The sequence below is a fragment of the Lynx canadensis genome, chromosome A2 (assembly GCF_007474595.2).
Source record: "Lynx canadensis isolate LIC74 chromosome A2, mLynCan4.pri.v2, whole genome shotgun sequence".
Lineage (NCBI taxonomy): Eukaryota > Metazoa > Chordata > Mammalia > Carnivora > Felidae > Lynx > Lynx canadensis.
This window is the reverse complement of record NC_044304.2, coordinates 151,118,680-151,133,139: the sequence shown is the minus strand read 5'-3', so window position 1 is coordinate 151,133,139 and position 14,460 is coordinate 151,118,680. Positions and strand designations below refer to the sequence as shown.

Below are 14,460 nucleotides of genomic sequence, written 5' to 3'. Positions count from 1 at the left end.
ATACCCCAACCGCCCCTCCACTCCCTGCCCTCCCCGTCTGCGGCCTCGCTACGCTGGCCTTTCAGTCCCGCCCACTCCCGACCCCGTCAACCAGCCTGCCTAGCCACTGCGCCTGCGCCCATGGAGCGCCCCGCTGCGCGCCGTCGGGGCGGGGTCGAGAGCGGGGCGTTCCGCCGAAGGGAAGAGGAAGAGGAAGTTGGGGGAGGATCTTAGCTGGGAGTGAACCGGAAGTGTAAGCGCTCTTGCTTCTCTTCGGCCAGGCGGAACCTGCTCTGCTGGGCCCGGTGGCCGCAAAAGAACTTTCTATCTCCCGCCCCAACGGTCGCCGCGGCCAACTGCCTCGCCCGCCTGGCAGCCTTTCCCGCCTTCTCTTCCCTTCGGCTCCGCGCGGCCCTGTCTCCCTCTCGCCCCGCGGTATCCGCTTGCTGCTACCACCGCCTCCTCGTCTTCTGCCCGGCCGAGCGGCCCGCCCCGCTGCAGTGATGTGCGACAAGGAGTTCATGTGGGCCCTGAAAAACGGAGACTTGGATGAGGTGAAAGACTATGTGGCCAAGGTAAGCGGCGACGAGTGGAGTACGCGAGAGCACGGAGGTGGGATGCCGATGGATGGGGCTGAGGAAGCTGACGGGAGCTGGGTTGGCGGGGGTGGGGGCGGCGGGGGGTGGGGGGGAGGAGAACCAGCCGGGTTGGAGGTGGCACCGAGGAGAGAAGGGAGTCCGGGAGCGTCTATATTGAGGGAAGGGGTCCTGATGACGCGGTCGCGTTCCGTGCCAGGTAACTGCTCGGTGGTTCAGTCAGGCTCTTGTCTGCCTGCCTCCCTGGGGGGAGGGGAGGAGTGGTCACCCTCTGTTAGGGTCCCTTCTGAGCCCTGGTCACTTGAGTCTGGCCCTCTTCTATGCCTGAGTTACTTAAATCTTGCTTTGAATGGGGTAATTCTCCATCTTGGACCTGCCGGTTGCTGAATGAATCAGAGGAACGTCTTCTTGAACTTTGAGCCGGTTAAGAATTTAAAGTAGTCATTGACCGTGAAAAAGAGTGCCGAAAATAGCAATGGTTACAATTCTGAAACTTGGTATCACTTCACTGTGAAGCCTTCGCTTTGGGTGTGGCCTTTTTCGTCTCCCACACTACAACACATACATCCTTGCTTCAAGTGGTAACGCTGTCCATTAGCGCCGGGGGGTGTTTAAGATACAGAATAGTTTTCCAGCAGGCACGTTGACTTCAGTTACTCCATGTTGATCCTTGATCCCATCTGAAGTGAAATGCCTAACCGTGTAATAAATAGTGTGCCGTTCATTCACAGTATATTTGGGGGTAGGATCATGATGAGGAAAGCTCATCTCAAACCTACACTCAGAATGCAAAATTGAATCTGCATGGTGGTGGAGTGGTAACATTCCAGGCCGACCTGCCTCTGGACCCCAGAACTGTGCCTTTTGTAATTAGGAGAGTACTTACGTGTTTTTTGTTTTGTTTAATTCAGTGGTAATGTTAAAAAAAAAAAAAAAAAAAGAATCCCCAAAGTGTAACCTTAAGACATAACCTTGGAGGACATCTTCTAAAAAGTGTAACTTTAGGACATAGCCGTGGGGGGCATCTGACTCACCTTCTAAGAGTGTGAGAACTGGTTCTGGATTTTAGTTCTTCAAAGGATATGACCACCGATGTGCTGCTTTGCCTTCAGAGATCTGTTAGGAAGCAACTAAGCAGAAGCAGAGTTTCTTAAAACTTGCAGGATTGTGCAAGGCAAGCTGCTGCTGGTCTTTACTCTGTTTAATAAATACCATTACAATTTAGACATTCTGCTTGCAGATCATGTGTTTAGCTATTTGCAGTGGATTTGTAGGACGCCTTCTCACTGCCCTCTCAGCTAGTGGTAGTCTGAAACCTAACTTACGGGATGTTTCAATACAAAGTTTAAAGGAAGAAATTACTGGGGCGCCTGGGTGGCTCAGTCCGTTTAGTGTCCGACTTCGGCTCAGGTCATGATCTCGCGGTCCGTGAGTTCGAGCCCCACGTCGGGCTCTGTGCTGACAGCTCAGAGCCTGGAGCCTGTTTCAGATTCTGTGTCTCCCTCTCTCTCTGACCCTCCCCCATTCATGCTCTGTCTCAAAAATAAATAAACATTAAAAAAAAATTTAAAGGAAATTACTGAGACACTTCAATGCCTGGTACATTTTTCAGTGATGGGACGCCGCAGTACTCAGGAAGTTGAGTGGGCTCTTGCTTTTCTGTTATGGAAGAAGCTAGGTTATTTGGTTAACTTGAAATGTACAAAGTTGGTAAGTAGTAAGGGAGCTTATACCTGCAGAACCAACACCATTTATGTGGTGTTTTCCTGATACATTATTTTATATCATTCTTGTGAAATACTTTTATTAGTCCTGTTTTACAGAAACGCAGAGTACTTAAGACAGAAGTCCAAAGTTGCAGAGATAACAAATGAAGCCAGAACTGGACTGCTGGCTCCAAAACTTAGGCTCTTTAACTGCTGCATGCAGCCTCCCTGTATAAAATGTAATTGTGAAAGCATATAACGCCAAGATTTCTAGTGGGGCATTCCCAAGGTCTGCCTCAGGCAGATGAGTTACACCCACAGTTCTCAGTTACGCAAAAACACTCACGTTAAAATAATGATGGATTGATTTTTGTTGGTTTGTTTTGGAATCAGGTCATTGTGTTGAGTTTTTTCCCTGTTACTACCAAACTGTCTATTCTCATCAAAAGAGATGTGCATGAGGGGCGCCTGGGTGGCTCGGTTGGTTAAGCATCGACTCTTGGTATCTGCTCAGGTCCTGATCTCACAGGTTGTGGGATCGAGCCCTGCAGCAGGCTCTGCACTGACAGCATGGAGCCTACTTGGGATCCTCTCTCTCTCTCTGTCTCTCTCTCTCTCTCTCTCTCTGCCTTTGCCTTGCTTTTGCGCTCTCTAAATAAATAAACAAACATTAAAAAAAAAGATGTGCATGAGAGGAAAACTAGACATTCAAAGAAAAGGAAGTATTAACTGCTTATAACATAGTTTCTTCTGTTCTGCAGACGTCTTCCCTGCTTACTCATTGACTCATCTTTTTCATCTGCCAGTTTATGGTACTCTACTCATTATGACGCTCTGAACTTACGTAATGTGCATTTATCTAAGTAACTGCAAAGAAAGTACATAAAGCACTGTTTGGAGTCCTCTAGTTTTCCTTGTAAGCAGTAAGAACCTTTAAAATATTCTTCTCTACTCCTGTGACGATGTTGCATAGTTAGTATACACGAATGGACCTGTAGGTGAAGCATTTTAGTATTCTCCCTCTTTAAAACTAGTATTTAAAAAAATCAGTAATTTTACTTTTCTACCTGCTTCTGACTTATATACAGAAATCTAAATATGGAGAGCCATAAATTACTGGTTTGGGGTGAGTTCATGAACTCTGAAAACTAAGTTCAGAGTCCCCAGACCATTGAAAATTGTCTATCTCTAAATGGAAAAAGCAGCATATAGAGAAGATTTTAGGTTAATCCGTATTAAATGTTCATCTGTAACATTAAAACGATGTCTGAGACAGTTTGGCTTCTTGACTGACCTAAAGACCATACTTGGTTCATTCGTTTTTCGTGGGCACCTTGCAGGTCCCAAGCACTTTGCTAGGCCAGGCCTGATAGTGAAGAAATTGGACACAGTGCTCAGGAAACTTAAGCATCTGTATTCAGCAGACTTGTGTGGGAAAACTGTCATACTTTTAAAGAAGTTTGAAAAGTGTAAGTAACATCTCACATAAAATTTGGTTTGTCCATTTGGAAAACGAGAAAGCCGGAAAGTAAGATAATCATGAGCAGCAGTAGTAGATACTTGTAGCCCCATTTTCAATCTGTATACATCTTCTGGGTGACATTACCCTTGCCTTGTCTGCCATTTTTCCCTGTGTGTTAATTTCTCCCATTGGACTTCATTCTGCTCTCACCTGAGCTCCAGACTTTCTAATGGATAGTTCTGTTCAGATATATTCGATTGACCCCACATTGCCCTCTCCAAAACTGTTTTCATTTTTGTTGTCTCCATTTCGACTAATGACATCACGACCCAGCCGTTTCCCCAAATGAGAAATTGGGGGATCTTCCCAAATTTCTGCGTGTTATCAAGACTACCTTCTTAGTCTCTCGTCCATTCTTTACTCTCCATTCTTATCACGACCTTAGATTAATTGCTGTGTCTTTCCCACCTGGACTGTATTTTCCTTGACTATAGTGTTCCTCTCTTTCCTCGTCAACTTGCACATCTTAGGGGAGGGGATCTCTCTGTCACGTGAATTCTGGGCATGTTGTCTTTTTCGGCCAACCTCCTTCACTGCTCTTAAAATACTTTTATGATTCCCCATTATTAGTTTTTTACAAAGCCATCTATTCCGTAAGTACACTCTGATCTGGCCGGGGCCTGCCTTTCTGCAAGCACTGTCTACAGGTCCTCTGCCCCAGACCCTGCCAGCTGTTTCTTACTTGTACATCTTTCTGTGCACTCTTTTCTTCCTCCCTGAGCAGGTCTGCTCACCTCAATCCCTAACCCCCAACCTTGTGAGCTCCTCCTAGTGCACATATCACTTCTTCCAGAAAAACATTTGATTTCAAATGGTACACTGCTTCTTTTACTGTTTCACTTACCACATTGCTGTGACTTTGTTTACATGTCTGTCTTTAATTAGGCTCTGAGCCTCTGGAGCTTAGATATTATATTCTTTTTCATCTTTGTATCTCCAGTACAGTGCCAGGGAATTTCACACATTAAAAGCATATGTTCTGAGAAATTCTTTGTCTTAACTTAGCTACAGTTTCAACATACTTCATTAGCAATATAATTGCTATTGATTACCATTGACAGAGTGATTTATATTGCCAGGTACTAGACGATACTCTGCAAGATCTTTACCAAAATTTTCATTTGCTTTTTACCAAAGCATTTCAATATAGCTAATAGTATCCCTATTTTAAGGATGAGGAAATTGAAACCTCAGAGAAGTTAAGCAACTTTAACAAGGCCACAGAGTAGCACAACTGGGATTTAAACCTAGAGCTGTCTGACTCTACAGCCCATATTTTTTTCTCACTGTATCAGTCTTCCCTGAAATGGTTATCTGGTGTCTTAGCTCAGAGTAGCTTAGCATCAGCACCTCAAGAAAGAGAAAGGGGCTTATAAGAAGTAGGCACAAGTTATCTCTGATTATGAATAATGACATAGAAAAATGGCTACACTTAGCAGTTTGGAAATAGCATAGAAACAGTATCTCTTATAAACTTTAAATCTCACTGGGGGCTATCTTTGCTCAGTGTACATCTATCTATAAAGAGATGGATAGTTTGATAGCTTATGGAAACTTGTATTTATAGTCACACAGTTTTGGGGGCTTTTTTTAAGATTTTTTTTTTTAAGTTTCTTCTACACCCAGTGTGCTACTTGAACCCACCACTCTGATACCACCAAGAGGTGGATGCTCCACCGACTGAGCCAACCGGGTGCCCCACATAGTCACACGGTCTTAACAATTTATATGTGTAATTATGATCCTGCGCGGTACAGAAAAACTTAAATTGTGTCTGTTTGCTTTAAGAAACAAAAGTTAAGTATTGAGATTTCTTTTCAGTGGTTTAAATTAAACAGACTGCAGGGGCGTCTGGGTGGTTCAGTTGATTAAATGTCCGACTCTTGATTCCTGCTCAGGTCATGATCTCATAGTTCATGAGTTCAAGACCCGCATCGAGGTCTGTGCTGACAGTGAAATGCTTGCTTGGGATTCTGTCTCTCCCTCTGTCTGTGCCCCTCCCCTGCTCGCTTTCTCTCTCTCTCTCTCTCTCTCTCCCTCTCCCTCTCTCCCTCTCCCTCTCCCTCTCCCTATCTCCCTCTCTCCCTCTCTCCCTCCTTCTCTCTTTCAAAATAAATAAACTTTAAAATATATATAAATTAAACACATTGTAATTTTTTCAAAAAGTATGTTCTTAAAATTTTGTATGTTTGAGCACTGTGATGCCAAGTGTAAGTATAATTTCACTTACACATCATATAATTTCATTTACTTATCACATCAACCCATGAGCATAGTTAATGTTGCTAACCTCCATTTTAGAGACTAAGAGACTGAAGCAAAGATTAAATAGCTTGCCCAAGGTCATAAAGCTCTTGACTAGTGAAGCTGAGATTTGAACTCTGACTTCATAGTTCCTTGCTATGATACTTCAGCATGCCGTTGACCTCCATTTCTCAGTAATGCTAGGTAACTCAGGAGATGCTGTATTATTGAATATACAAGTGTTAAAAATAATCACAGCAGGGTGGTAATTATCCATTGAGACTACTTAGGGGTGACTTTTTTGGTAGATTTTGAGGATCCAGCTGTCCTAGATAGAGGTGAATGCTTATGAGATGTATTGATAAGTTGTCCCTTATAATCTCCAGCAGGTCCCATACATGTAGTCTCTTGTTTACATGTGCTTCTTTTTCACTTGCTGTGAAATACTATACATCAGGTCTGTAACTTCCCTTTCTCTGTGGTTTCCCTTCTTTCTCCGGCCCCCATTCTAATTACATCTACCTTTGACACCCTGGTAGGTTTTAAAAGCAACAATTGTGCACTCTTTGAAAGGATAGGATCTCTTGAACCTGAGAAAAGTATCAATTCTAATCTTGAGAAATTGCCAAGACTTATTGGGATCACTTTTCACTTTCCTAATAAAATCGGCAATTTAAAAACAGTCCTAATTCAGTCTGTCTTGCATTTATTCATTTTAGGTGGTTTCTCTTTTCTCCATTCCTTTTTTAAATTGCCAGGTTTACATCGAAAAGATTTGTTGCTGTGTTATGTATGCCCTTTCTGCATCAGGGCTGGTGACTCCGTCAGAAAGCAAATATATCAGCTTGTATAAATATAGGTGCCCCCAGAAGGTGTAGAACGTTTAGTGTAGATACTTTTTTTTCTATTAGTCTGGTGTTTGTTTTGTTTTGTTTTGTTTTAATGCAAAGGAAGACCTTTCTTATATTGGGAGGCTCGTGTTCACTCAGATGTCCATAGGCTGTATATAGTGTTTTGCTCTAAAATTTTAGACAGGATCCTTACACTAGTGCAGACAATTAAAAGCGCAGTAAGTTAAAGCCAATTTAATTATAAAAACAACATAAGCTTATTATTTAAAAGACAACTCTGTGTTGAATAAAATAAATTGAGACGAAGTCTCTCATTGCTCACTCCTCCTCCCCAGGTGGTTTCTTTAAAGTATGGCTTGTCAGGTGCCTGGGTGGCTCAGTCCATTAACTGTCTGACTGTTGATTTCAGCTCAGGTCATGATCTCATGGCTTGAGAGTTGGAGCCCCATATGGAGCTCAGCGTTGACAGGTTGGAGCCTTCTTGGGATTCTCTCTCTCTGCCCCTCCCCTACTTGCTCTCTCTCTCTCTCTCTCTCAAAAAATAGACTTGAAAAAGAAAATAAAATATAGGTTGTAGTAGGTATTTTCAAGACAGAAAAGCATAAAAAAGACAAAAATTGACCTATAATTCTACTATCTAGATAATTGCTGTTAACTTTAAAAAGTGAAATTAATTCGGGAACAGATTAAAAAATGCATCAGCTATGGCTCCCTTTCCAGGTCTCTTTGAACAAAGTGAACCATTCTTAACAGTTTCACCTAATTGCAGAAAAGCACTGGAAATTTACTTATCTATTTCCCCACTTAAAAAACGATTCTGTATATACATACCTTCTGCACTTTGCTTTTTTTAATTCCTTAATAATTCATCTTAGGTTCCAATCCTCTCCTTTTTTTTTTTTTTTTTTTTTTTTTTTTTTTTTTCCGGTGGGACACAGCGTTCTGTTTTCTGTTTCATCGATGTACCATAGTTTATTTGACTAGTGTTCAATGCAGACATTTTTTCCGGCCTATTTTTGTAATTAAACAGTGCTGTCATGATTACCTATGTATAAACCTTGACAGCTTTTGAGGCTATATCTGTATTACCCTCCTGAGAAAGTTTTATCAACCTAGCCACAAATCAGTAAGCACATAAGACTAATTATTCTCTCACAACATCAGCAGCACTGGCCATCATGACACTTTGTAGTTTTTGCTGTTTGAATAGGTGAGAAATGATACGTTGCTTCAAATTGCATTTCTTTAATAAGAAAATCCAACATCAGATCTTTAGCATTTGTGTTCTTTTCCCCCAATTTCTTGTTTATTTCTTTTGTTCAGTTTTCTGTTAGGTAGTTGGTCTTTTTTTTATTGATTTGTATGAGCCCTTTATAAATTAAGGAATTTAGTTTTTTATCATATGTTTTGCAGATATTTTTTCCAGTATGTCTTTTGACTTCATCCATTTTGTTTTTCTGTAACAGTCTTTACTTTTCATGTGGTAAATCTCACTTTTTCCCCTTGTGTGACTTGGATATATTCTATTACAGAGATCTCTTTCTTTATAAGATTATAAATTTGGTCTTCTAGAACTTTTTTCTTTTTTTCTTTTTTTTTTTTTTTTTTGGCATTTTAGGCAGTTGATACTTCTGTTATTTATTTTCAAGTAAGCCACAAAACAGGAATGTAGTTTGTGTGTTTTTCTGACAGTTTGTTTCCGTACCATTTATTGTGTAATTTTTTAATTTGTTCCTGAATTAATAATCTGAACTACTGTCTTCATCATAAACAGAATTCCAGTATGTGTTTGGATTTCTTGCTCTATTTCGCTCCATACTAAATTGTTTTAGTTACTGTAGCTTCATTATTTAGTATGGAGTAGAGCCATTTTCCTCTTATATCCTTTTTAGAATTTTTGTAGAAAGGTTCCTTTAAGATTTTTTTCCCTTTTCTTTTGTCTCAGGAAAAATGGGAGCATTTTTTGAATGACTTCAAACTTAACCCTTATGTCTCCATAAGCATTAGACATTTTTTTTCCTAGAATGCTGGTATCATGTAATCTAAAGACCATAATGCTTTAGATTTTAATTCATTATGAACTATCTTAAGATCAGAGGATATAGTGCAGCATGGGAATATTCTATATCAAAGTATTTGTAACAGTGAAATTGTGTTTAGGCAATCAAATCACAGCTGAATTGATAATTAAGAGTTAATAGGTACTATCACAAAGGCTACCTTACGGTAAGAAATACGACTGAAATTAATTTTTTTGCAACTGTATCTTTATTAATAGTTCTGATAAGCTTGGGCGGTTGGTTTTTCTTACTCTTTTTTCTTCTCTTTTCTTTCTTTTCTCTTTTCTTTTTTCTTTTTTTAGTCCACAAAACATTACAAAGATGGAGAGGGGCTGTGATTACTGAAAGCAATGAGAGAAGAAACAAAAACATGAGCTGACCCGAGAAAATGAAGGGCCAAGAGTCATATTACCTTAAAGTTCTAGAGGCCCATACAATAATGAATATGTATGAATGTAACTGTGAGCTTCATGAATAGTTTAAATTCGGTCCACTTTTCTCTTATTTAAAAAATCGGACACGTGTATATTTTGGAAAGATTTCTATTTGACTATATAAAATAAAGAACATTTTGGTACTTAGGTCTAAATTCTTGACCTTCTGAAAAATTTAGGCATCCAAATAAGGGGGTTTTAGAAGCTAAAACACTCTCCTTAGGGAATTTGGAATTTCATTGTTGATTTAGCTATCATGTTAATGGCTTTGGAATTAAACCCTCTAGCTGTGGTTCTCTTAACTAACTGGATCACTTTGAGTGAATGAGTTAACTGCTCAGAACCAGAGTTTCCTCACTTGGGAAAAAATGAGGATGTTTATAAGACCCTCTTGATATATTTAAACTGTGTACCTTTTTCCCTGGCATGTGGTGAAGTGTTAGCCAATAAACGTTAAGCCGTTGTTACTCATGATAGTGACCATAAATATGTTTAGAAGCAAAGCTACTTAAATATCCGTCTAGTTCACCTCCCTTATTTTGTAGAGGAGGAAAAATTAGATGTTAAAGGGCTTGACCCAGATCATACTGCTAACAGGTATTAGGATTTTAATGCAGTTTTCTGGAACCAGAACAGATTTTTTTCACTATATTATGGTATTTTATAATAAAGTACTTTATACTTTATTACGTCTGATGGAATATTTTTTGCCTACCCTATCTGCTTAGTAAATTTCTGCTTATTTTTAAGTTCTTGTTCCGCATAGCATTCACTGTGCAGTTAATTCCTCATTTATGCCAATGTGGTATCAAATATAGATATAGAATCTAATATAGAATATAGATATCTAATATAGAACTTTTTCACTGTGTTTATGCTGTAGTGCAGTGTTTCTTACACCGGAGAGCTATGGGCTCCTGATTTGACTGACAAGTCCCTAGACTTGAATTTGAAAAACAGTGGTTGAGAAACTCAGATCTTGTTCTGTAGAACTGTTGCTCGTGTCTTTAAGTTTTGAATGTTCAAAAGAGTTTTTGTCTTACTGGTTTAAAAAAAAAAAGGTGCATGTGTAGGAGTGAATCGCTTGTTACCATTTAGATATTGAATAGTGCCTCTCAAACTTGAGAACTCAAGATTACCTCCCCGCAAAATATGGTGTAGATCTTTTTTTATAATTTTTTTTAACGTTTATTCATTTTTTGAGAGACAGAGAGAGAGACAGCATGAGCGGGGAAGGGGCAGACAGAGAGGGAGACGCAGAATCCGAAGCAGGCTCCAGGCTCTGAGCTGTCAGCACAGAGCCCGCCGTGGGGCTCGAACTCACGAACTGTGAGATCATGACCTGAGCCGAAGTCGGACGCTCAACCGACTGAGGCACCCAGGCGCCCCAATATTGTGTAGATCTTGATTTAAGGTGCAGTGTTTGTAGTGGGGCTTTTGTCTTTTTAGGGGTGGAGGCTCCCAGAATTTGAAGGCCCTTTCTTCTTATATAGTAGGAGTCTTGGTGAAATGCAAGGCTTGGCTCCTACCACAGTAAAAGCCAAAAAGGACAAATGACTTGCTTCTTCCTGCCTGCACTTAAGAAATGGGCCCATAATCCATAACCCTAATTGGATGCTTTTACCTGGAGCTGATACAAAGACTCGGGCACTGTAACGGATGCAGTGGCAGCAGTAAAACCTGCAGTTTCAAAAAGAGAAGTAGTGTTGTGTCCATTGTGGCCTCTCTTCTGTGCCCAGATGATTCTCTGAACATTTTGGTTTTATTTCTTGTTTTTAAGCCTCTTTCATTGCTGTACGTTTACTCAGCTTGGTTCTTCAACCTTCACAATAATTCTGAGAGATACTTTTATTATTTGTTTAATGCATTCCATTTCTGTTCATCATTATGAATTGCTTTCCACTGCTTGTAATTAAGAGCCCCGTATGAATTTTTACCTGCCTATTCTCCATTATTATGCCGTGAACTTTTTGAAGACAAAAAATCATCTTGTGTTTCCAGTATTTATCACATTGTCTCTTTTCTGCCATATAGTTAAGTTTGGGTTGAATTGGTATTCTAGGAACTAACCCTTGCTTTGTTGTTTCCAAAGTTGTTTTACCATATTCCTCTTTGTGACAGTTGTTTTTCGTATAAATGATGTTCCTTCATTTCCTCTCTTGAAAATGGCTGTTTTCAAAGTCTTTGTTTTAAACTCAATAAGTTCCGCCCAACTTTTTCATACTATTACAATAGTTGTGGAATACAATGATAGTGACGATAGTTGCCTAGATATAACACCACCTTCCGCTTGTAACCTCTCATGGCCATCACTTTAGAATTTCAGTGATGAATTTTTAAAACCATACAGTCTGAGTAAAAGTGAAGGTAGTTTTATGCTTGTTTTTTTGTGAAGAATAAGCAGCATCATTGCTTTTTCACTGGTAATAATGAACAAATATTAAAATCTATACTTAATGCCACATTGCTTAAAACAGTATGAAAGCACGTGGACCATCAAACCAATAAAATTGAAAGCTTTCCAGCTGCAGACCAATTCCTTGGAAAACACCTTTATTATTTACTTTAAAGCTCTCTTTAGAAGAGTAGTTATACTTTCACTTTGCATTCCAGCACACCTGGGTTTGAGTGCCAACCCTACCACGTACTAACTTTGACCAAGTTGATTAATTCCATGAGCCTCAGCTTTCTCATCTGCAAGTAGGGATTCTAGTAATAACCAATTCAGATGTTTTATCTCATTTTTAAAAGAGATACTGAATGTAAGATTCAGCATAGCATTACCTAACAGATTATAACTGCATAGCGCGTGTCTGCTATTTGAGTTGCTTTTATGTAGATCATTCCTAAGAGGAGTCTTAGGCCAAGGCTGTCTTAGGTTTTGTGAGCTCTACAGTCTCTATCATCAGTATTTATCTCTGCAGTTATGCAAAAGCAGCCATGGATGATATGTAAGCAGATAAGCGTGTCTCTGTTCCAGTCACACTTTATTTACAAAACCAGGCAGCAGGCCGGATTTGACCCATGGGTCAGAGTTTGCTCATCCCTGTATAACACTGAAGTTACAAAAACTGGCTTGTCTAATAAACTAAATTTTATTTCTTTCTCCTCAAGATTTTGAGATCTAAAGTAATTAACATGTGTGATCAAACATAACACTTATTTTGGGGCTCAACATTTCCGAAAATATGATTCAGAAATCTTTCTGCTGTAAAGATATTGAAGGAAGAACAAGACTTGGAAAAGCCACATGTAGATAAGGGGATGAGAAAGAAAGTTCAATGAAATTCTCTAAAAGAAAAAGCAGAGTCTTAATAGTAAATTTGAAGCTTAGGCAAGAGGCCTAGAATTATTCTGAAAAATAAGAATCATTGCTTGTATACATACAGATAAGAACTGATTTAAATCATTAAACTGAAAGGGAATTCTACGATCTATAATCTTTTCGGTTATCAAAGGTCATTTTCACCAGAGTGTTCCAGAATTATTCTCTCTCCAGTCCTAATGCCAGTCCCACAAGCTCACTTGATTTTCAAACTCTGGAAGAGAAAGAGAAGGCTAGTTAGTACTGTTTTCACTGGTTCATACATAATTCATTCAGCAGATACCATTAAGCACTTATAGTGCTTAGTAAGCATAGAACTTAACAACAGTGAATATTTCTGAGGATCCATTTTCTTCAGTAGGTTCATTTAAAAGGCTGTACAGGATAAACAACAAATAAGGTAGTTGTATAGGTTCTGAATAAATTATTTTCCTATTTAAAACATGGCATACAAATAAAACTTAGAAAGCAACTATACAAATGTGTTTAAATTCTACAACTATATAAAAATAGTAGACTGCTTTAAGAGCCAAGAAGTAGCCATATTTGATTGCAGTAGAGAGGAGAATCAGTGCTATAGAACATCAAATTCAAAACGGACGATAATGGGGCACCCGGGTGGTTCAGTCGGTTAAGCATCCAACTTCAGCTCAGGTCATGATCTTGTTGTTTGTGAATTTAAGCCCCACGTCAGGCTCTGTGCTGACAGTTCAGAGCCTGGAGCCTGCTTCGGATTCTGTGTCTCCCTCTTTCTGCCTCTTCCCCACTCACACTCTGTCTCTCTCTCTCTCTCTCTCTGTCTGTCTGTCTCTCCCTCTCAAAAATAAACATTAAAAAATTTTTTTTTGAAATGGAAGAATGAGAACAGAATGCCTTCTCTTTGAGTACTTACCCTGTGCAAAGTATGGTCCTGTATAATAAATTAATATAGATACGCATATAATTTAATCTCACACCTACCCAGGTAGGCTTAATCTCCATTTTATAGTTAGAGAAATGAAAATTAAGCAACTTGCCTGAAATCCTACAGCTCGTAAGTAGAAGGACAGGATTTGATCTGACCCATCCAGGAGAGTACTCTTTTCCCATCATTTGCATTGAAAGTTTTCAGAGCTACAAATGAAATAGATAGGGGGAAAATTGAAGATTATTACAGTAGGTAAAGCATTGAGATGGAACCAGCAAAAGATAGGGAAGAACATACAAGTTTGAACCGATAAATAAAAATACAAGTTTTCACAACTGAAAACACCAAAATTGGACATACAGGGTCCCCATCTTTTATTCAAAATCAGTAAACACAAATGAGGATAAAATGATTATGAAGTTTTTTTTGTTTTTGTTTTTTTAAGTCTGTATGCTCATGGGAAAAATTATAACATTAATTTTAAGGGGTTACATCATCTTTCCTTTATTTTTTTTTAAGTTTTTTTTTTTTTTTTTTTAACGTTCATTCATCTTTTGAGAGACAGAGACACAGAGCGTGAGGAGGGGAGCGACAGAGAGGGAGACAGAATCCAAAGAAGGCTCCGGGCCCTGAACTGTCAGCACAGAGCCCAACGCAGGGCTCGAACTCACAAACCATGAGATCATGACCTGAGCCGAAGTCAAATGCTTAACCCACTGACCCACCCAGGTGCCCCCCTTTATGTTATTTTTGATGGTACTGGAAAACAGTGAAACAAGCGTTTGTGTCAGGAATAAAACCTATAACATGAATTCAAGTTGTCACTCCTGTACGAT

General features: G+C 39.5%; 1 protein-coding gene across 1 annotated transcript in view; it reads left to right on the top strand.

Annotated features, from left to right (window-relative positions):
* Positions 1–215: 215 nt before the first annotated feature.
* MTPN (myotrophin) overlaps positions 216–14,460 on the top strand; it is a 58,728-nt gene continuing 44,483 nt past the window's right edge. The window contains exon 1 of the mRNA XM_030308509.2: positions 216–554. Coding sequence (XP_030164369.1) covers positions 483–554 — 72 coding nt within the window. The 5' untranslated portion in view covers positions 216–482. The remainder of the gene's footprint in view (positions 555–14,460) is intronic.